At 46.3% G+C, this 23,901-nt stretch overlaps 1 protein-coding gene across 8 annotated transcripts in view; it reads left to right on the top strand.

Annotated features, from left to right (window-relative positions):
• The window catches only part of Ttc7b (tetratricopeptide repeat domain 7B), a 228,913-nt gene that overhangs the window by 90,837 nt on the left and 114,175 nt on the right, over positions 1–23,901 (top strand). For all 8 annotated transcript variants that reach the window (XM_078050709.1, XM_078050715.1, XM_078050713.1 and 5 more), the window contains 3 exons: positions 9,067–9,145; positions 14,235–14,407; positions 21,791–21,854. In XM_078050709.1, the coding sequence (XP_077906835.1) occupies positions 9,067–9,145; positions 14,235–14,407; positions 21,791–21,854 (316 nt within the window). The remainder of the gene's footprint in view (positions 1–9,066; positions 9,146–14,234; positions 14,408–21,790; positions 21,855–23,901) is intronic.

The raw sequence follows: 23,901 nt of genomic DNA, 5'->3' as shown, positions 1-23,901 counted from the left end.
GCCTGAGCTTACTGTTTGAAGGGGTGGGTCATGAATCTGACCAGGAAGAGCTGGGCAAACAAGGCATTGTATGCTATGTTGTCACCCTCTTATCAGTGCCAGCCTCACCATCTGACACCATCTTTCCTGAGTTCTGCTTCTGTTGTAAAGCTCAGGCCTTGCAAAGAGGTCCTCTGCTCTCCTTTGGCCACCCACCCCTGGACTCCCTTTCTGTGGACCGACTGTGTCCAGGCACAGAAATGGCCATGGTGCAGCCCTGAGCTGTTCCTTGTTGCTCTCGAGGCTCTGTGGGACACTTGATTTTGGATCGTGGAGCTAGCCATGTTTTCTAGCATGTTTTCAGGCTTCTGCACAACAGGGATTATCTTCAGCTCACTGGGACTGTACTGGGTTCAAATCCCAACTCTCCTGTTTATGGACTGAATACCTGAGGGCTTGTGGCCCAGTCTTTCCAAGTGTCTGTTTCCTCCTGTGTAAAACTCAAATCAGAAGAAAATGTTGACGTAGTATAGAATAGAAGCCATTTGTGATTTTAAAGTGTTCTCTGTGAAAGCAGAGATTTCCCAGTGTACCAGTGATTGCTTTGGCTTTTACCCAGTAAATGTTTACATGGGCAGCGGGGCCGGACGGCCCGTGGTGGGAAGCAGCGAATGGCTGGACAAGGTGGGATTGATGTGTTTTGAGCAGCAGGCCAGGAGCGCTCCAGGAGCCAGCCCACTCAGGCACCAGAGGAGGCGTCCTATTTCCCAGCTGAGGAGAAAGCCTGTTGCAGCTGACTGAGTGGTCCCATCCTGCCCAGGGTGTCTGCCTGGCCATGTTTCCAGATGTCTCACATTCCATTCTCTTCTCGGGATCACCCTTAATCTTTGCCCCTTTCTTCTTCTCTGTCTTCAAATTATTAGCCTTTCTCAGGCCCAGCAAGTGTGGTGGAGCTCATCGGAATGTGTGAGAGTCCCTCAGGGCACCGTGCTGCCTCAGGCCAGAGGAGAACATTGGAGGTTATTACTGAACACTTTAATGGCAAAGATTTTCCCTCCCCTGCTGGATTTGAAATGGAAAACTGGATAGGCCTGGCTGAGCCCATCATCCAGAGTTGCTGCCTTGCTTGACCTCTGACACCTTTCTCTTCACCCTCCTCTGCTACCTGCTCCCTTCGATGTCTTTTTTGCCTTTCTCATCTGCACAGCCCAGGGGACAACTGGTTGAGCAGGATAGACCACATTCCTTTCTCTGTGTGATTTGCTGCTGGGGATGGATGAGCATTTGAAGTCACCTTGCTAGAAGAATCCTTCTACCCTGGACTGACAGTCTCCTAAGCTGTCATTGCCTTTGAGGATGAGCAGTACATTGGCTTGGTGATGTCGTTGTCCTGTGTCTGTGGGGAGCCCCACCTCATGCAGCAGGCCTCTAGGGCTCCTGCCTCCTTCTGTCCTCCAGCTCAGGCTGGGCCGCAGGCTCTGCCCACAGATGGAGTAAGTTGTGCTGCGCTCAGCTCTTCTCTTTTCAGCTGTGTGCCACAAGCTCATGAAGCTTCAAGGGGTTGCCACCCAGATTCCCGTTGCATAGTTTGCTCTGGCCCTCCTTGATGACCTCAGAACACATCCAGATGTCATCTGTGCACAGTGAGGACTCACTTGCCAAACACCCTTGGTTTCCTCTACTGCAGAATCGCAGTCGTCCATGGCCTTTGGTGGAGGAGACACTGTATCCATCCTGCTGCATCTCAGGAGGGGTCACCATCATCTCACCAGACAAAGACATTTGTACTGTCCTCATCTGACATCAGTTGTTGCATTTTGTCATTGTGAGCCAAACCTATGAATTAGATAGGAGAGTTCCTGGGATGTGGTTGGCTTTCAACAAAGAGTTAAGTGAGTGAGTGAATCAGACTGCAGAATACCATTTTTTTTGGCGGTGGTGTCGGGTACCGGGGATTGAACTCAGGGGCACTCAACCACAGAGCCACATCCCCAACCCTATTTTGTATTTTAATTTAGAGACAGGGTCTCATCTGAGTTGCTTAGCACCTCACTTTTGCTGAGGCTGGTTTTGAACTCGTGATCCTCCTGCCTCAGGATTATAGCTGGGATTACAGGATGCTGGGATTATAGGCATGTGTCACCATGCCTGGCTGGAATACCATTTCTTTCTTCAAAATTAAATGACTCTAAAGAAGTCAAGGAGGTTTTTATGTGCTATCAATTGGCTGAAAGGTAAACTCAGGTATATATATCTTTATTTTATTTATTTGTCTTTATGTGGTGCTGAGGATGGAACCCAGGGCCTCGCACACACTAGGCGAGCACTCTACTGCTGAGCCATAACCCCAGACAAACTCAGGTTTTTTTTTAACGTGCTATAAATTGTCTGGAAAGTAAATTCCAGAATTCTAAAAGTTTTGTGAGCAGTGGCAGATTTTGAGGATCACAGGAAGTAACAACAGTAAATACTGAAAAACACTTTCTACACATATTAACTTGTTTAATGCTTACAACAAATCAGCAAAGTGGGTATGGTTGTTCTTTCCAATTTATAGATAATTTACTCCACTTTTTCATGAGGAAGACTCAGTTGCTGAAGTAGTCAGGCACTAGTCCAAAGCCGACGATTAATAAATGATGTGGCCCGGATTTGAACCCGTGCGGTCTGGCCTCTGGGCCCCTGTACCCATTAATTTTGTTTCTCGGAGTTTAAGTTCACAGACAAGTGTGTGGCTGTCCAGGTGAACACCTTGAAGGACGTTGTGATATGATAGAGACATTCTGTTTGGTTTGCTTAAGGTATTGTTAGATGGAGGAATCCGAGTGTGTGGTGGACGCTGTGGGGCTTCTGGAGGAGGCTGAACCTCATCAGGACATGGGTCGGTGGGCTGTGTGCTGCTGGCCTTCCTGCGCCCTCTCCTGGTGCCCTCTTTTTTGGCACCCTCATTTCCTGTGGTAGTCGTTCTCCCCTGCCCCCTATGGAATGAAGGTCGTTATCTTTTGCTGATTGACAAAGGTTGGAAAGGAAGAAGGACCTGAGATGGGACCAGTCTTCCCATATTTCGCGTTTGACCTCAGAGTCCGAGTTGTGAGGGGAGAGCAGGGAGCAGCCCGAGTTGCTCTCTTCTTTCTGCTCTGCTAGCCACTTGCCCACCTTTCAGTGACAGCCTCCTGCATCTCACAGTGGAGCACCAGCTTTTGTGTCCCTGTCTTGGCCCATCCAGTGTGAGCTCCTAGGGCCTCTTTGCCTTGTTGGGTTCTCTGTCTCTGGTTCCTGAGAGGCTACCTAATAATGTGGCGCCACTCAGCCTGCTGCTTGCTGTCCAGCTGCTGACCACATGTATAATTTAACTCCACTTTTGTCCTGAGGAAGCCTGAGTTGCTGAAGTAGTCCAAAAAATGTTGTTAAGCCTAGTACAACCCTCATTAGGTTTGCAATGAGACATCCGGAAGCTTCGCTTCTTGTTCACATCCCAGTGTGGATGGTTGTCACACCCTCTATCACTACATCAAGGCTGCAGCTGGCTTGCTCTGTTGATCAGAGTCCTTTGCTAACGAGGCCAAGGTTGTGGGTTTGATCCCTGGCCCCTGACAGCAGCAAGCCATCTGTCTTCACAAATACACGTCACTGGATACCAGGCAAAGAGCCCGTACAGAGGGGGAAGCTGGAATCCATTCTGGGAAAAGGCTCCTTGACAGACAGAGGCGTGGCCTTCTGGACTGTGCAGGGTGTCGTGTCTTCTTTCTCTCCCCAGCTCTGGAGATCTGGTTTTGATTTCAAACTTATTCAAAATAGGTGGTACTAAGGGCTACATAAATGAAGGAGAAACAATTCTCAAGCTTGTAAATAAGAGCAACTGACCTAGACATACGTGGTCTATTCCAATTTCTCTAGTGTTGTGTTGACGGTGTCCACAGCACCGTGTCTTGTGATGTAGGGAAGAAGAAATCTGCTTTAGTTGTCCCCTGGTAGTCACTAAAACTCTCCGCAGCAAGGAGGTTGGGAAAGAGATTTTTAAATACAAGCTGTGTTTGCTTTTCTTCTTTCTTTTGGGCCAACCCGGCTTATTAATGTCACTGGATACCTGACTGGCTCTGTGAGGCAGTTGGGACCAGGAGAGGTGGGTTCAAAGAGGGTCTTGGCTCTCAAGACAGCTTGGTGGATGGACATAAATGTCAGTGAAAATTCAGAGTGGTCTTTGCTGGTGAGGCTCATGCTGGGCAGCAGCCAGGAGTTGGTGTCTTGTCTCTTCCTGAGGCAGCCCTGGGTTTTGAAGGATGACTCAGAGTCCCCGGAACCCTGCAGATAGAGAGCGGAGCATGAGGAGGCACAAGGGTTGAGGGAAGGGTTCCTGAAATGCCTTGGGTGGATGGGGGTAAAAAAAAAAAAACCCTTGAAATCCTCATTATCCATTATCTGCACAGCTCTCTGGTTATTAGGCCCTCCTTCCCAGGTGTGTCATTTGATGCAAAAGGAGGGCCCTGCTCAGCCCCCAGACTACCAGGAACACCACTGAGGACACTGGAGGCACTTTATAGATAGGAGGACCATTGCTGTGCTACCTGTCAGTCCTGCCAGTGAGAAAGAGGGGACAAGGACAGACAGAAGATGCACCCCCGTGATCAGATAGCTCTGACTCGTCCTTCAGCAGGTACTTACTGAGCCGCTCTGTCTGCCTTGGGGTATGGTAATGAGCAAAACAGAGATGTGTTATGGAGACACTTCCATTCCACTGGGGGTGAAACCTTCTTGGCTCCCTGAGCAGGAATGGAACCCTGTGCAGCCTGTGTCCTCAGAGACCCGCCTGGAACCTGATAGGAAACATTGCTCAATCACTGTTGAAATAACCTTCTGCTTCAGCAATTCGGAAGTGCCAGGTGGTAAGAAAGAACCTGGAAAAAGCCAAACAATTTCTTTGCTCTGAGAGACCTATTGTATTGACTTGTTCTGTAATTGATTTTTAGTTACAAAATTCTCAGCCAGGGGAGGAATTGAATTTACTCTGGCAGAGCTACCTTTTCCGTATCATCCAGGGATTCTGTATCTGTTAAGAAAAGTCTTTTATTCACAGCACAACTTTGAGTTTGCATGAAAATGGCAGGTATTGTTGAATTTAAGTGTATTGATGGCCTGGGTCAAACATTGAAGTCAGCAGATAATTTAGAGGGAACTGCTAAAGGGAATGGTTGTCTTTTCTCATCCTAGTCTCAAGAAACAAAGGAGAAAACAAAAGAAAAATGTGTTCATCTTGGCTTTGAACAAGCTGGAGTCCTCAAGGCCCCAGTTTCTCCTGGCCTTGGTTTTCCATTGCAGTTTTGATATTGGAGCTCTGGCTTCCTCCTGAATACCTTTCTCCCACAATTTGATAGAGCAGAGGACAGGAGATAATATTAAAGAGCTGAGACTGTTCAGAGTCATAAAATACAACAGGGCAAAACTTGGTGCAGCTACCAGCTTGCAGTAAGAATATGAACTTTGGAATCCAACCTTGGAAAATGCTGCTGCAGGGCCTGGCACAGGACTGAAGCCTATTGCAAGCATGGAGGGTCAAGAGGGAGGGCCATATGCTGCAGAGTCAGTATCCTTCCAGGGTGTCCTGATGGCCTATGAGGGCCAGCACTGACCCTCAGGAAGTCCTGCTTTTGGCGTGATCTGCGGGCCAGCAAGAAAACCCTGGTCGGAGGAGATTCAGAAGGAAGATGAAGCCAGAAAAAGGAGGGGAGAAGAAAAAATGAAATTAGGTCAAGGGTAAAACAAGAGGTATCCCCAAGGAACGTGGTAGATTTTCTATCCCAAGGGAAAACAAGGGTTTGACCAGGAACAAGGCCCAGGGACACTCTACGGGCTGGGGCCAGTGCTGATGTCGGTGATGTCTTTGGAGTGGAAACTGGGCGAGCCCGCCCGGCTGGCTGAACCACAGCAGGCACTCAAGGGACTTGCAGCCCCTCCCTCCTTGGTATTAGCCAAGGTGTCTGGAACTGTCCACCTGGAGGGAAGCACACCCAGCTCAGGAACCTTGCCAGAGCAAAGTGCAGACAATGAGCCCTGAGCTCTGACAGCATGCCCAAGTGCCTGCCTGCTGCTGGAATGCTGGCAAGCACATTCCTTCTGAGAATAGTTCACCACAGTGAATTCTGACCTCATTGCACCAACCCGGTCAAGGGTGTTGAAATGGAATAAATGATCTCATGTCAAGGGTCTGTGGAAACCCTCAAAACCAGGGGAATTCCTTGGCTCCCCATCTTCATTTCAGAATGGAAAGTTTAAGCGGTAGTTCATTCTAGATGTTTAATGGATCTCAGCATTTAAGGACAAATTAATAGGTTAGAGATGTGGAATCAATCACGTGGACTTGATTTCCCTTAAATTGGGTGATTTTGTAGGATTTAGAATGTAATTATTGCAGGCTCATTTCCTTACTTTTTTAAAATTTTCTATTCCCAATGGCAACAGAAATGATTGAGTAACCTTATTTGATTTTTAAAAAATATTTGAAGGGATCGGGCATGTAGCTCAGTGGCAGGGTGCTTGCCTAGCATGTGTGAGGCCCTGGGTTCAATCCTCAGCACTGACGGGGATGGGAGACTATCAAAATGTTTAAATGGTATGTAAGGATTTGCTGAGAATTTTATGCTTTTATGCCACATATTTGTGGCCTTTTCTAATATATAAGGTGTTCCATCTTCTTCCTGCAGCCCTGCCTCTCCCCAGGTGGTGGTCATCCTCAGGATTGTCCTCCTAGGGTGCCACATCATTTGAATGGGCCACAGCCTCAGGCCTTCTCCACTTTCTGGGGCTTGTTTTTTATAGCAGGACATCCCAGCTTGGGGAAGAATTTGATTCTGAATCCTAAATTCTCTCTAGGAATAAGCTGGAAAGAGTTTGAGAAAAGATTGCATTTGCTTCAAGGCTTCCTTAGGAATCCGCACCCAGTTGTTGGCTTTGCATCGTCCTAGGCAGCACCTGCAGGTGTGGAGCCTTCCTTGGTTCGTCCACCAGAGGGCCTCCGTCCTGCATGGGAAAAACCATCCTGAGCTTTAAAGGGGGTTGAATTCTCTGTTCATCATTTATCTCAGGCTGCCCAGGGGATTATTGTCAGGCACCCGTTTCAATGGATTGTCTTTAGAATTTTGAGCCAGTACCTAGGAGTATCTAGTGAGCTGTTGTCACTGGTATTCATAGAATTCATTTTATATAAATTTGCACGCTAGTGGATCAGAATAAAGACCTGGGCGCGCTGGTTCACGCTTGCTCTGTCCTGAAGAGTCACATTTCTGGCATTGAGCTTAAGTTTCTTTTACCAGGAAGGTAACAGAGTATGGTGGAAGCTCCCAGCATGCGCTCTCAACAGTTGCTGAACCTGAGAATCCCCTTTCTCTTCTGTGCAAGTTAGACTGCGTTGGGTCGTTTAGAGCTAGAAGATTCTGTGCTCCTGTAGCTGTACAAATGGCTTGTTCTGCAGGGAGGGCATAGGAGACATTCCGAATGGCCAAGTCCATGAGCAGCCTTCCCTGTGTTCTAATGTCCAACTTATCTCCTGTTCATTCAAGGCCTAATTTCCACCCTGCTTTTCCAGGGTCTTTAGTGATGCTGCCCCAGGCACATTCTACCTTTCAAAGCGCTGCTCCTTCTATACAGTGTGATCCGTGATTCTGGAATGAAGTTAGATTTCCAGAGCCTCACCCGTCCTCCTTAGCTATGGCTCTTTCCTCCCCCACTGTGTTACTTAAGAGAACCAAGCTCAAGTCCAAAGCAAATGTACGTTGTTGACTGTGAACACAGATCCCATAAAAACAAATGAAGGGGAAAGCAGAGTAGATTGTGCGTCCCAGGGCCTGTTGCCTAATTTTTATTCATGTCCCTGTTAGATTTCCTTATTGCTGCTTAGAGTCCTAAGCACAGCCTTTTCTTTTTATGTCACCATAAAGCTTCTGATCGGATATCATCTGATATGCGTGGGTGAGAGGACTCTGGGAGTGTTTACGTACCTATGCCAGTAAGCCATTATCTTCAAGTTCTGGCTGTTCTTGTGAATGAGAGCCCTGGGAAGTCATGTAGGTATAAGATATGAATTAATAACCCTCATGAGTGCTTGTAACTTACAGACCACATTTTGATTTAATACCTCTGCATGATTTAAAATGTCATCTGAGAAGAGAGCCAAATACTTAGGCATCTGCCACAGCCAGCAGAGGCTGGCTGACAGGTCTGCACCGGCTGACCCGTTCTCTGCCTCTTTGGAAAGATGAGATATGTTCTAATGAGCAGGTTATAAATATCACCGAGTTATGTCATAGGAGTGGTGACACTCAATGTAAAGAAAGCAGCTAGGAAGTGTTCCCAGCTACATAGACCAGGCTCAGCTTGCAGGGAGGACAAGTGGGGCCTGGACTTACCGACCAGGATGTTACTAAAGAATGATTTGTCTCTGAATGAAATGTGTCACCAAATGCATCTGTGGGGGTGTGGGGGGCAGTGAGACGAGACATGTCTAAGGGCAGGAAGGCACAGTCGACACACACTTGTTCTCAGAAGCAGCCTTCGACCCTTGGCATCTTTTTGTTGGTGGATTGGGCAAGTGGGTTTGATGGGTTTTCTAGGCAGTGACTACGTTCTGGAAAGTCAGCATGGTTGCTTGGGGGAGCCCCTCAGTTTTCATCTCTTTGCCCACATTGCATACAGCAGCTTGCTGGTGCTCCTACCCCCGGGCCCAGCGTTGCCACCTGCCCTTCCAATGGAAGTACAGAGTTCAGTACCACTCTGTCAAAGCCACTGGAAATGTGAAGATAGACCCTTATAAGATATCTTGCTGTGTTTTATTTGTTTGCTTTTTTTGGCCTCAGAACTGATTTTCAGATTTTTCTTGAAGAAATTTGATTGGGGTTAGGAAGCATAAAAGACCATCAATCTCAGGTCAGACTTTTCAGAGTTGGCCAAAGATGAATAGACACGTACAGAATAATTGTTTCCTTAAAATCTAGCCAACAGCTTTCATGTAGACAAAATGCATCAAAATATGTGTATAAAATATTTAATACTAAGCCATGCCAGATGGAAATCCTGTCAAATTCTGTGTGCATGCAGGAACTTGACAAGAGGAGTCGGGAGATTTAGAGAGCTTCTCAGAGCGGTGGAAACGAGAACAACACAAAACCTGCGAATGGTAAGTGTGACTAATGACTTGGCTGGGGACAGTCACTAGGGCCCTCGTCTCACAGATATGTTCACTTTTACACATTGTTACATATCATATATATGTATATACATATATATAGCAATTCACTTATTTAAAGTGTACAATTTGATGGTTTTTAGTATATTCACAGAATTGTTCGACTGTCACTAATATTTAATTTCAAATTGCTCCCAAAGGAAACTTATGCTTGGCTGGATGTGGTGGTACACACAGTAGCTGTAGCTATTCCGGGGTCAGATGAGAAGGCTCACAAGTTCTAGGCCAGCCTGGGCAACTTAGCAAGACCCTATCTCAAAATCAAATGTGGAAGGGGCTGGGGATGTAGCTCAGTGGCAGAGCAACCCTGAGTCTAATTCTCAGTACCAAAGAGAAAAAAAAAAAAAAAAGAAAAAGAAAAGAAGGAGGCGTATACTCATTAGAACTCAGTTCCTACTCTCCCCTTCCATGAGACTTGACAATTGTTTATTTACTTTCCATTTCTATGAATTGGCCTACTTTGGACATATCATACAGTTGGAATTATATAATATTTGGTCTTTTGTGATTGGCTCCCTTTATTTAGCATAATATGTTCAGAGTTCTTCCATGCTGCAGCTTTTATTAGTATTTCTTGTTATGGCTACGTAATATTCTGTGGTATGGACTGACCACGTTTTATGTGCCCAGGCATCAGTTGGTAGACATTGTGAATAATGCTACTGTGAATGTTTATGTCCATGTTTTCGAGGGGACATGTGTGCCCTTTTTCCTTGGGCATATGCCCAGAAGCATTACTGGTCACGTGGTAACTGGGAGTTCGACTGTTAAGGGTCTCCCAGACTGTTTCCCACTATTTTATATTCCCGCCAGCAGTTATGAGGGTTCCAGTTTCTGCACGTCCTCCCCTTTCCTTGTTACTGTCTTTTCAGTTGTGGCCATCTTAGTGAGTGTGTGGTGCTCTCTCCCTGGGGTTTTGACTTATGTATCCCTGATGGCCACTGATGTGGAGCATCTTTCTTGTGCCTGCTGGCAGTCCTCTCCAGCTGTAAGAGCTGCATCCTGTGAAGCATGGGATGCAGGCCTCCTGGAGGCTATTGTGGGGTGGGGTTGGCTGTACGCTTATGATTCCACCAAACCCCGGGGACAGAACCATGCAATTTGGATCCCAAGGGTTGCTTAGCTAATTATGTTGACCACAAAACATATAAAAGGTATTTAAATATCTGCAGCTTGGCTTGATCAGCAGCTTGACTTTCCTGTTGACTTGAATTCTATGTTTCCTCCTGAGGAGGTTCATTAATTATGCCCCTGTGGCTTGTCCCGTGGAGCTATAGTTCTTGAGTGTCTGAGCAAAGTGCTGGTGCTCACTAGAAGCTAAGTGAATGCCACATGTTACAATTAATGTAGCAGTTTCTTTTTGTCTTTTGCAATTTCTTTTGTCTTTTGTCATGGTGTTATTGTCCTATGAGTTCATTAAATGTTGTGGGGAGCGTTCAGTTGGACAAGGCTAAGAGAGTCATGTCACAGGAAATGAAGCTTTATTCAGGCCCTCAGGGGTTTTAGGATGTGGACATACTGGTGGGGTCAGGTGGCTAAGCTGGAGGCTTTAATCAGGGGGTTGAGATAAGATGAGCAACTTTGCATGCATGCGCGCGCGCACACACACACACACACATATACATCACACCCCGCTCCCAAGAACTCACTTGGTCTTTGGGATTTATATACCAGTGTACTTGATATATGCCTTGAATTCAGATGAAGAAGTTTGAGATCTGGGTTTCTTTAAAACAAAAGAAGCAGCAAGAACATGAATAAAAATTTTTTCCAGATTATATTTTTTCTCAAATCGACCTTCTCCCAGCATTCCACAAAACTCTTCAGCCCATCAGTATGAAAGTCTTCTTCCAAAATCTCAAAGCACAATGAAAGTAACTGATTAAAATGGCAAGTGTTTTCATAATTACTTTAAAAGCACGTTGAAAAATCCAGTCTTTCAAAATTGCTTAAATATGGAGCATTTGTTCATATTGTTGACTTTCAAATATATATAATTTATGGAATGAGCTGTTTTTCTCCATTTAAAAGTGCAAGTATCCTGAATTCTCTGTGGGAACCTGTCTGCTGTTCAGTGAATTAGAGAATATATTCCACTACTAAGATTTATGATTTTCAAATCAAAGTATTTTCACTTTTAAAAATCCTGTGAAGGGTGGGGATGTGGCTCAGGAATAGAGCACTTGCCTGACATGTGTGAGACCTGGTTTGACCCCAAGCACCACAGAAACTGAACAAAAATTCTGTAAGCTCGGGTTCTGAGTAGACATGGTCGGAGCGTGGTGGTGAGGGGTCCTTTCCATTTTTGTTTTTCTGAGAAGGCAAGGAAGAGACCCTGAAGAGCTTGTGGTGGCCTAGGCTGCCTCTGGACATTGCAGCTTCTAGCTATCTGTGCTGGCATGAGGGGAGGTGCTTCTCCTTCGTGTCCTGCTGAAGTGCCTATGCGCATTTGGTCTCAGGTGAAGATCTTCACACGACCTAAGTTTAAACTCTTTTCAGTTCCGTGAGTGCTTGACCAAAGTCGTGCATCAGGATTATTGGGGGAACTTTGGGTTTTCTTGCTTGTTTGTTTTGCAGTGCAGGGTATGGAACCCAGGACCTCACACATGGTAGGCAAGGCGCTTTACCACCGAGCCACAACCCCAGCCCTACTGAGGAACTTCGAACAAGTACATGTCCCCAAACCATGACCACAGAAATTCCAGAGGACTGAGTCTAGGACAGAGCCTGAGAATCTGTGTTATCTGAAGTTTCCACAAGCAGGCCTCACTCACCCTAATAGAGAAGCACCCCAAGCCTTGTTTACACTGAACATGAGAAAACTTCTCCAGCTAGTGCTATTCATAAGACAGGGTCTATCAGCCTTAACAAATAACTCTTATTCTTTTTAGATTATCTGGCTGCAAATTTATGATATTCTTATGAGATGGAAAAGTTGTTTTGTAAACTCAATTTGGTGTGAGACCATGACAAAGAGGGATTTAAGATTACATTCACAGCAACTCTACGCCTAGGTATATATGCCCAAGAATTGAAAACAGGCACAAACTGGACAAGAAAGTTCAGATTGACACTATTCTAACAGCCAAAAGGTGGAAACCTGTCTATCAGCTAGAGAATGGATATGCCAGATGTGCTGCAGGCAGACAATGGAGTGCCACTCAGCCACGAGAGGGCTGAAGTGCTGGTCCACACACAGTCGAGATGAGTCTTAAAAACATTACACTGCATGAAGGAAGCTGGTCACAGAAAGATCCATGCTGTGCAGTTCCACTGCCGTGACACAGTCTAAGTAGGCCAGTCCTTGGAAACAGAGAGCATATCAGTTGTCCCCATGGCCTAGGAGGAAGAGAGGGTGAGGAATGATTGCTTAAAGGGTGTAAGGTTTCCTTTGGGGGTGATGAAAATGTTCTGGAACTAGATAGCGGTGGTGGTTGCACAATATTGTGAATGTACTAAGTGCTGCTGGGTTGGACACTTCAAGATGGCCTCAGCGTGGACCAGCACCCCCCTCCCAAAGTTATATGTTTAGGATCCCAATTTATCGAATGAAGTTTTCATTTTTAAATTTTTAAATTTTTAACATTTATTTCTTAGTGATAATGAATGGAGGTATTTCTGTCGGTAGAATTTTCCAGCAAAAGTCATTAGATTATATGACTGCAATGAGATCAAAATGAAACTATAATGGAAGGTTTAAAAAAACAGCTCAGGAGCTGTTTAGTTCCTGAAAATTGTGTTCTTATGAGGTCTTTACAGATGGCTCAGTTGGGGATGATCAGAGTGCATTTAATTTCACATTTTTATAGCCATTTAAAGGCAGTGGGTTTTACTTGGGAATAATCAAGAAAATTTGCCTTTACCCAGTGATTATCAGAAACCACTAAGCTAGTGATTTGGCTGTACTTAAGTTTCCTTGGGGAATTTTTAGAGATTTCACATGGATGAGAGCCTAGCAAAGTTCTCCTCCAGAACATATTTCTTTAAAAAGGCGCATTTTCAGGGAAGATCAGCTTCTTTGTCTATATCTTTCAAAGAATATTAAAACCAAGCAGAGAACCCTGCTGGCTAAAGTTTTGCTGTACCATCTCTGGCTGCTTATGGGTGGTCTGGACTACCCTGGGATGCAGTGCTTCTGTTTTCAAAAGGATTTTTTAAAAACATCTTTGTCATTTGGAAGATTATGAGCTAATTGAACTGATCTACATCAGTCAACAAAGTACTTCTAGGTACACGCCACCTGTCACCTTCCCATCAACCACCGTGGTGCTGTTCTAGGCAGTGGGGTTCCAGAGGGTCTGGAAGCTGTCAACCTGCACCAGTGTAGGAAGGCAACATCCGCATGCTCCTGGGTTTTAACAGTAGAGAGAGAGGCCGTCCAGCTTTGAAGAAGGTCTTTCTTGATAGAAGCCACACAGCCCTCACTTTTCTTCTCTATAGCACAGGCTAGTGGAGCTCTGGGCCATGAGGCCCAGGATGCACTGAGAAGAGGACTCTCAGGTGCTGGGTCCTGGGGTGGGGCTGCACAAGACTGGCCCTCACCCTTGTGAGAAGCAAGGCACTTTGGAATCACACAGCGCACGTCCTGTGGTCAACAAGAGATGTTTTTCAGGGACAGCATCATCTAAAATGAGTCTGACTTTTTGCCAGCTGGAGCTTTGGGGGCATCTGCTGGAAGGGGGTGAAAATCCCTGCAGTTCACCTGTTATTTACAGGAGCTCTTGGGAAAGGGCGTCGCTGAAAGCTGGGTTGTTTCAGATGTAGAATGTGCTTAGTGTTCCAGGGTGTGACAGACCAGGGTGGCCCGCAAATGCATGAGCCATCTTCAGAAAGTTTTCAAATATCATAATGTGTCATGTTTTCTTTTCTTTTTGCCATAAACTGATATCATTTTCATCATGGAAGTAAAAAATCTTTAGTTATGAGTTTCTTGGAATAGTGCCTAGCACAAAGTGGTGCCTGATGAATATTCAGTGAGAGAACAGACTCATGGCTGCCTCTTCCCTCCTTGTGTTCCCAGACCATAGCCAGGCAGCTGGCGGAGATCTTGTTGCGGGGTATGTGTGAGCAGAGCTACTGGAACCCCCTGGAGGACCCTCCGTGCCAGTCACCCCTGGATGATCCTCTCCGAAAAGGAGCAAACACCAAGACCTACACCCTCACTCGCCGGGCTCGTGTCTACTCAGGAGAGAAGTACGCAAGCCTATGTCCTCCGCTGGGGGCTGGGGCAAAGGAGATGGGCAGTCCAAGGGCGAGTGGAAGTCCAGGGGCAAGCTGTTCTCCCCTAAAAGAAAAGCCAATGAGCAAGGCCACTCAGCAGTTTAATAGCAGCCCTTGTCACTGCTCACAGCTTGAGCGGACCCCTTACCACCAGGACAGGTCAGGAGGAAGCCTGCTCTTTTTTTCACACCTGGCTGCAGCCATGGCTCTGGGTCTTTGGACTGCGACTTTCTGTCCTCGGAGCCCAGCACTGCACAGCTGTCTGTAGGCCAGAACTGACATTTCCCTTCTTTTCTTCAGCAGTCCTTGGACCTTTTGTTTAAATGTTGTCCTAAGCTGAATCAGATGTAAGGATAGCTGAGTGATTTGCTAGTGACCAGAAGGTGATATCTCTTTAGAACCTCTTTGTGTGTATGTGTGTGTGTGTGTGTGTGTGTGTGTGTGTGTGTGTGTGTGTGTGTGTGTTTCCAGTTTAAATTCAGGAGTTCATCCCCTTGGAGGAGAGTGGGTCAGGGAGTCCTTGCCAGGTTGGGGCAGGAGGACAGAGAAGGCAGAGACCACAAGAAGGGCTGGGAGACCAGTAATCGCCATTCTTTGCTCGTGCCTCCTGTGAGAGCCTTTAATGCCCTCCGTACAGGGCGAGGCGAGGTGGCCTTTCTGGGTCTTGGGTGAGTGAACTGCAGAACCTCTTTGGCATTCCCAGGCCAGGAGTGGCTGAGAGCCTGCGTGAGCTGCTGCTGAGCTCACTCCAGTGACACCTGGAAGTGACAGGGCTTCCCAAGGGAACAGCACTCCTCCAGGCCACTGCTCCTCCTCCTCTTCAGTTGACCCTGGCATACTTCTCCCTCGTCACCTTCGCCTTTGCCTCCGGCTTGTGTTTGTGTGGATTCGGGCACAGAAGCTTCCCCAGGCCTTGCTCTCCTTCCCATCCCCGCCCCCACCCCAGCCTGTTGAGCGAGGAGTAGGCCCAATCCACAGCCCGGGTTTACTCCTCAGTCCTTCTCTGGATCCACAGAACTCTGTTCTAGCACTTCCCAAACTCTCACACAAAAAATGCTGATCCCCATGATGAGCTGTTGAGAAACAGATTTGAGGTTCGTATTTTAAGTGCTGTTTATATCTTCAAAACAGATCCTGGTTTATTTTACTGCTGGAGATGCTTCTTATGAGCCGGTGTACCAGGTTTCTATCTCTCCCCACCAGGCCTGGCACCAGTGGGAGCTCTGTTCCCATGTGGCCTCCCTCAGAGGCAAGGAGGCTCTGCCGCCCTGTAGTTCTTGAGCCACTCAGACATTGCCACTCTTCTAACACCACGCCCACGTCAGCTTATACCTGTGTAAAGGAACCTGGGGGCGAAACACAGATTTAGAAACTGCAGTCTCTGAAGAGATCTCACCATTTTTTAGATTCCTTAGGATTTCTGTATAAGCTACAGTGTCATCTGCAGATACAGGTTACTTCTCCCTTTCTAACGTGGATGCTCTGTATCCCATACCTGCCCCTGCCCTCACAATTGTCTGGCTAGAACCTTCGGTGCAATGTTGAGAAGAAGTGGCAACAGCAGACACTGTCTGTTTCCTGATCTTGGAGGGAAAAGCGTCCAGTCCTCCACCTTTACTTATGGTGTTCACCACCGGCTCTTGTAAACACCCTTCATCAGGTTAAGAATGGTCCCTGCCATTCCTAGTTTGCTGTGTATTTTTATCATGGAACTGTCCCCACAGTTTGACAAATGCTTTTTCTTCACCCATTCAGCTTATTCTGTAGTTTTTGTCCTTGATTCTATTAATGCAGTACATGCCTTTAATTGATTCTGATCTATTGAGCCAACCTTGAATTTCTGGGGTGAGTCCCACTCTATCATGGTGTATAATATGTTTTTTATTTGTTGCTGGGGTCTATTGGCTAGTATTTTACTCAAATTTTTTATGTCTATATTCATAAAAGATATTGTTCTGCAGTTTTCTTATGATACCTTTGTCTGCTTTCGGTATCAGAATAATACTGGCCTCATGAAACAAGTTGGACAGTATTTGTATTTCTCTACCCTCTTTTTTTTTTTTTAAGTTTTTGGTGAATTGGTGTTAATTTTCCTTTAAATGGTTGGTAAAATTTATCAGTAAAGCCATCTGGTCCTAGACTGTTCTTCACAGGAAGTTTCTGGATACTAATTCAGGTCTTGATTGTTCATATTCTCTGTTTCTTCCTGGTTCAGTTTTGGTAGTTTGTGTCTTTCTAGAAATGTTTCTGTTCTCCTTGCCTCTGCTAACATAGGTCTTCAGAGTGGTCTTACTATTTTTTTGTTTCTGCAAGGTTCATTGTCATGTCCTTTCTCTTCTCGTTTTGGTAATTTGGGTCTTTCCTCTCTCTGATGGGGTCAGTGTAGTTAAAAGTGTGTTGATTTGTTGACCTTGTTGAAGACCCATCCTTGTTGGTTTTGCTCGCTGTCTCTAATGTGGGTCTCTTCCCTTTGTCATTAATTTCCACACTAATCCTTAGGCCCTCAGGTTTGGACTTTTCTAGTTTTGTGTGCTCACAGCCTACTTTTTACTTGGAATATTGGTAAGGAGGGAAATCCATTTGGGTGATACTTGTTTTGAGCTCCCTTGTTACCAAGGCAGCACCATCCACGGACACCACCACCAGCTCAGTTATGCTGACTGGGAGGTGAAGAGGGAATCCGTGGATAATGTTCAGACTTTGTTTTGGCCAGTAGCCCCAAACCCTCCTGATTTAGTCAGCTTTTTCACTGGTGCCACTAAAAGACCCGACCAGTACAATTGTAGAGGAGGAAAGGTTTATTTTAGGGCTCACAGTTTAGAGGTCTTAGTCCATAGAAGGCCAGCTCCATTCCTCAGGGCTTGTTGCACATCATGGTGGGAGAGTGTGGCAGAGGGAAGCAGCTCACATGGTGATCAGAAAGCAGAGAGAGACTCGACTCTCCAAATACAAAACATATACCCACAGCCACGCCACCACTGAACCATGTCCTCCAGCCACACCCCACCCACCTTCAGGTACCACTCAGTTAATCCCATGGCTGATTAGTTTCAGGCTGTGACCCGCTCATTTCTCCTCTAAACCTTCTTGCACTGTCTCACACGTGAGCTCTTGGGGACACCACATTTAAACCATAACGCCTCCCCTTCCACTCAGTCTCTTATAAGAAATGTAAGTACAAAGCAGAATTTAGGTGGCGCAGATCCTTCCATTCTGAAGTCTAGTCCTGAAGAGAGATAATTGAACAGCCAGCTCTGCCAGAGAGCCGTGCTCCCCGTGTGCTCCCCGCCCTGTGGCTGGCTCGGGGCCGAGGCACAGTGCTCCTGCTCTGATGGTCCTGGGCTTTGAAGGGAATTAAGGTGTTGAAAATACTGGGTAGAAAGGGGGAGGGAATCAGCCTTCACAGGCTTCCTTATTTCCTTTCTTCAGAGTCTGTATGGGAAGAATTGTTTCTGCTTGGTTTACTTATTTTTAGGATAAACTTTTTGATACATAACAAAGAAAAGTAAAATCATAAAACTTGATGAATTTTTGTCAAGTAAACACATCCTGTATAAGAAGTAGACATTGCCAAAGACCCAGAATTCCTCTTTGTGACCTCTTACAATTGCCACCCCTGCCCAAGTGTGCCCAGTCCTGACTTCTATGGGACTTACAGAGGCACATGATCAATCTAATTCATTTTAAAACTTTACATAAGCTAGGCGTGGTGGTCCACATCTATAGTCCCAGCACTTGAGAGGCTAAGTAGGGAGAATCACTTGAGCCCAGGAGTTGGAGACCAGGCTAGGCAACATAGCAAGGCCTTGGTTCAAAAATTAATTGACCAATTAATTAAAAACTCACTTTCTGTTATTATTAACACCGTGAAAACAAAATTGATTTCTAAAATATAATTGTATAATAGGCATTCACTTATCTTCTTTTCATTGTATTTGGAAGATTTCTGCCATATTTTTTGCATATAGCTATTTTGTTTTCAGTGCCGCATAGTATTCAGTTTTGTGAAATATCCTCTAGTACCTTGGTCTTTTTCGTTTACGATGTCATTTGAATTGTTTCCTATTCCTTTTGGGTCTAACAGGAACAGTGCTGCTATGAATGCTCTTGTACATGTTTCCTAGTGTATGGATGTGTGTGTGTTTTGGTCGAGGGCCTTTTTCCTTTTATTGTTTTTTTTTTTTCCTTTTAAAAAACATTTGAGGTAGCTTAGGTAATTAAACACATATTAGACTAAATAATTAGTACAAGTAAAGCAGGAGATCGAAAACCACTAGTTCCAGAAAGGAGATGACAAAAATGTATCACATGCAGTGAATGCCTTGTGGGCCTGGAGGAGGGGAGAGTAGTCGTGGGAGGTTCAGTGTGGGCCTGGACCTGCTGGTAGCCAGCAGAGGCTTGGTGAACACGGGCACTGAGGACAGTGGGAAGACGTGGGTGGTTAGGGGGTCGGGATGACTTCTTGGTGGCAGGACTGAAGCCACGTACATGTCCAGCTGCGTCCAGTTGGTCTGTCCACCTCTAGGGAGCCTGGCCCACCTTTGGGTTGTCATGTGGAGGCTCTTAACAGGGGCATGTCATGTGGAGGCTTGTCCTCTTAACATTGAGCCTCTGGGCAAGGCAATGTGCGTGGGGCTTATCTGCTCCTCCAAGAGCAAGTTTTGCTCCTCTTTTTTGTCACAAGGAGATTATTGGCCTTGTTGAGGAGAGTTGAAGGAGGACAGGATGTCCTCGGATGGGGCTGGCTGCTTCCTGACCGTCTTACCACTCAGGCAAGGGCCCAGGGAAGGTTCTGCTTTGGTGTGTTGACAATGGACATGGGTGGGTGGGCTACGGGCATTGAATCCTGGGCTCTCCTCGGCTGGCAGGCTGCAGCCCAGAGGCCGGGCTTCTCCAGGGTTCTCTAGTGGAGTCGTGGCCAGGTGTGCTAGGGCCTGCAAGGCCGTGTCCCTAGACCTTGAGTGATCATTGCTCTTTCCGAGTCAACTTCCCATAGGCAGGGAGCTCATGGCCCTCCCTGCATGTAGCCCTGGCTCCTAGAGGTGCAGGTGGCCTTTAGACACCCCTCCTTATTTGTCATGAAGTAGCTCCAGATGACGGGAGGGGACAGGCGCAGTTGGTGAGATGGGGTTGGTAGAGTAAGGCCCTTCCCCTGTCTGGGGAAGGTTGAGAGTTCCCTGGGAGCACTGGCAAGACATGGCTGCTGTTCACATCTGGGGCTCCCTCGCCCTCGTTCCCATGTCTTCTGTAGATTCTAGAATCAGCACACAGATTCACCCCTATCGAGCCGTGGGTAGTTTGCCTACAGGCCACCTGGGACTTGACTCCGCCTTGTGTCTGGGATGGGGACGCCCCACTCTGCCCCACTGGGACACAGCACTGCCCCCACCCGCTGCCAGCTCTGAAAGCATGTCCTCCTGTCCCCTCTGGTGGCCTACCCTGCTCTTCATACTGCTTCCCTTGGGCCAGTTTTCCACTCTCCAAGGCAGCAGCCTGGGCACTTCAAGGTCTCCCAAAGAAGAGACTGTCACAAATGGAAGGCCTGACAAATGTGACCATCCATCCTGGGCCCCACACTTGCCTGAGCAAGGAAGAGGGTGGGAATAGCCAGAAATGAGTCTCAAGAATTCAGGATTACTGAGCAGGAGCCTTTGGTGAGCAGTGGTGTAGACTTGTCTCTTGAAACCACTCTTCCTTCCTTCTCTGGCTCTGCCTGCCAGCCCCACTCCATGAGCCTCCTGAGCCCATCCTGACTGCCACAATGGGGAGTCCAAGGGAGAGGAATTAGCATCAGTTAATGCGTTACTTGTTAGCAACTCTGGTAAAAATATCACAACCTCACATTTAAGCTGGCTGGATGGCCCAGATGGAATTTGGAGATTATCTATGAACTGAATTGGCTGGTGTTAAGTCACAATTAGCATGGGCTCTTTTCAATTAGTCTGAACAATGCAGAACTGGCTAGCCTGAAAACATGGTCAAGGTTCTATTTCTGAGGTCTGGCACAGACCGGGAGATCTGAGGAGAGCCACTGGGGGCACACACACTCTCATGGGTCCAGGACACTCTCAATTCAGAACCTTTAGAGTCTATTTCTGAATTTGAAGGGAAAGAAGTGTTCCATCTGCCAAAACCCCAGATCCCTGTCAGCTGACTTCGAAGGAAGAGGTGACAAGCCCCCGTGTCCTGCTTCTCGTTCCCAGGCCAGCCTTGCCGTGGCCTGCAGAGCGATGGGCATAGCCCACAGGGCTTTTCTTCCAGAAACCTCAGCATAGTCACCAGAGGACTGAGCATGGCATTTTTCCCTCTTGCTCCTCAGTGTCCTCGGAGGCAGTACAAAAATTGCCAACATTTCAAAGAGAACAAGTATTTATAATTATTTGGAAAACAGGGGGGAGGGGTTCCCTTTTTTAGGGGGAAATCTCTTAAATGATTGTGAGGTTATTTCTGGGAAGGTGTAAATCTAGTCATTTTCAAAATATCCAGGAGTTTTTTTTTAACTAAGCACATTTTTATTTATTGCAAAGCCTTTTTCCATTCTCTGAAAAAAAGTTGAGTTTCGCCCAATTGGTGATAACATTCACAATTCCACTTCGAGGATTCTGGAGCTTTAGAACAGGAAGAAAAAACAAATGCCACAAGTCTTTTTAAAAGTGCTCACAGTACAAAAAAATAGGATCTAGAGAGTGCAGATTGGGGTTATGTTTGGGTTTTTATTGTTTTCTAATCCTCAGCAAAATTGAGCTTAGAAGCTTTTTCCTTTAATCCAAGACTTTAGAGTTTATCCAAATTCCACAAAATAGATTAACAAGACAGCTCTTGAATATTACCCCATAATAAAACATGCATGTTGAAGTAAGACAGCTCACTGTGTTCTTATAGTATCAGGGAAATTATTCAAACTCTAAAATTGCTTCCAATCTCACACTGCATCTGAATGACAGTAGAAGACATGGCAGTTAGCAGGTGACAGCCAGGAAGAGTGCTACTCCATGAACCCTCTGCAGTTCATGCCTCATAAGGGGCTTGGCAAAAGCTTTGGTTATTTACCTCATATCAGTTCATAGCCCCCTACATTACTGCCTCTGTAATAGGTACATATGTTATTTGGGCTTTTAACTTGGTTTTTTTATAACTTCACTTCACCCTCTGCAGGCCGTCAAAATGCTTAGCTAAAATGTGTTAATTCCATGGATCACCATAGGAATAAGCAAATTAATTCAAGTGTCCAAATTACACAGTATTTTCATAGATTCTATATAAAAACTGAGACACTTTTAGCATTCCATTCTGTTCATGGTTGTGTTTGTGTTATTTTAAAACTGCCACATATCAAAGTTGGTTTTCTTTATGCAGCATTTTTTGTCCTCAAGAAAACACTGAAGAGGCCCTGTTGCTGCTGCTGATTAGTGAATCAATGGTAAGTGGAATGTGGTGGCTTCATTGTTCTTTCCCCTGTCCCCACCCTCAGGATGGTGACTAGGATGGTGACTAGAGAAGAGTTCTCGGGAGGGAAAGGGAAAGGAAGCAGTAGAGGTTTAAAGAGAGGATGTATGTCAGTTACTGGAGGAGCTAGTAGTGTCTCTTGGTCACCTGGAACTTGGGGCTTCTCCTCCCATAGCAATTAGCAGGTATCTTAATTCATCCATCCATCGATCCATCCACTAGTCCTGGTGAATGCTGGCCCTGTTGTATGTATGTAAATAATGCTAACATGACCACCACCTAAAATGTCCACCAAGGGGAGAAAAGCCTTCTCAGGAGCCTCCAGGAGCCTTCTCAGTTTGCTTTGGCTTGAGGAAGAATGTCAGGATCGGAGCCATTGAGACTGCTCTGACCTTTCGCCATGTTCCCACCCATTCCCAGGCACTGCAGAATTCCACTACCCAGCTCTACTGCTCTGAAGGATTGTCACCAGACCATCGGATTCCTTATGTTTACTTAGTGTTTGACCAGGATCTTGAATTATAGGCCTAAGACTGCATCACTCATCGTTCAGTGGACTTCTGTCCTGTGTAGCGCTAGACACTACAGCCTGGTTCAAAACCCTGGGGATGCTGTGTCATAGTAGTTACTGTCACTGCAGGTAAACCAGGTGTTTCGAGCACCTGAGCAGAATATCAGCCTTCTAGAACTCAAAAGGACCTAGAGGACCTCATGTCCATTCATCTGCTTTGGCAGATGCGGAACCTGAGGGCCAGAGCAAGCTGAATACACATGCGTGCAGGGACTGCTGCTCCTGTTAGATTGTGCTGCCCCGCTCCGTGACTTCTACCCACCAGGTGGGCAGAGGGAAGCTTAAGGAAGGGAGAAAGGCTGTTCCCCTTCTCCTTGCCCCTCAGATGTGCTATTTAACTGGAAGTGTGAAATACTCCCAGATGGAAGAGTCACAAACGTGGAGCACACACGCACACATGCCAGAGCGGCAGGGTCAGCAGAGCCAGAACAGTCAGAGAGGGGAGCATCCTGGCCACAGTTTAAAACGCTGGGTTTTCTTGTTCTGCAAAAAGGCCCTGAGGTGTTTACAAGAGCCAGGCTCCTTGAGTCATGGCTGCTTTTGACTTAGACACTCTTGACGTCTTTGGCTTTCTTTCCCTCCAGGAAGCAGTTTGCTCTTGGCTCATCTTTCCTTGACTGTCAGCTGCTAACGGAGGACAGTGTCACTTATATTCTGTGCTCTGCCTTGGCACAGTCAGGGAAGGCACATAGATTCCCAGCTTTGCACTTTGGTGGCATTCAGTGGCTGATGTGCAAGTGAGAGGCCTCACCTGCTTTGCCACCACTGTGACAAAGGGTCAGCTCCTGTTGGCATCCTACACTCTTCATCCCAAGTGGGGCTCTTCACAGCTGGGCAGTTAGTTTCCTTTGGCAAACTTGGTTGGTTAGGCACGAACGCCCTGAACACATGGAGAGCGTGCATTTAGAGCGCTTGGACGGTTCTCATTGGAAATGTTGCGGTTCATCGTCAGGTCGTGTGTCCTGGTCTGGGATTTGGAGAACATGGCCACCTCTCCATAAGGCTTGCTCTGGCTGAGTGTGGATGCCAGGGATTGATGTCTGTAAATTTCCTGCTCCTCAATGGAGTGAGAGAAAGTCGAAGTCCCTGTGGACAGTGAGATTTGACTATGTGGTATTTAATTTCTGGAAAAATCTCTTCTGGGAATGGTGAAATCAAGTGACATCATCAGTAAATATGAAGGACCAAGTTTCCAAACAAGATGGTCCTTTAAATCACTCCTAGATTTAAGTTGCCCTTGGGATCTTTTCTTCATGTCCTTTGACTCCTTAATTTTTCAGTTGTTAGGTTTAATTTTTCAATTGTTAGGCAGAAAAACTGTGTGCTCAATTTCAGAACCCAAATGAGAATGCCAGGTTTTTTGGATGTCTGAGAAAATAATTTTCTTCGTTGGTTCTGATTTTAACTTAGAAACATAAATTTGTCCATAGTCTCTCCACCTACAAGAAAT

The sequence above is a fragment of the Ictidomys tridecemlineatus genome, chromosome 5 (genome assembly GCF_052094955.1).
Source record: "Ictidomys tridecemlineatus isolate mIctTri1 chromosome 5, mIctTri1.hap1, whole genome shotgun sequence".
NCBI lineage: Eukaryota > Metazoa > Chordata > Mammalia > Rodentia > Sciuridae > Ictidomys > Ictidomys tridecemlineatus.
This window is presented reverse-complemented; position numbering and strand designations above follow the sequence as displayed.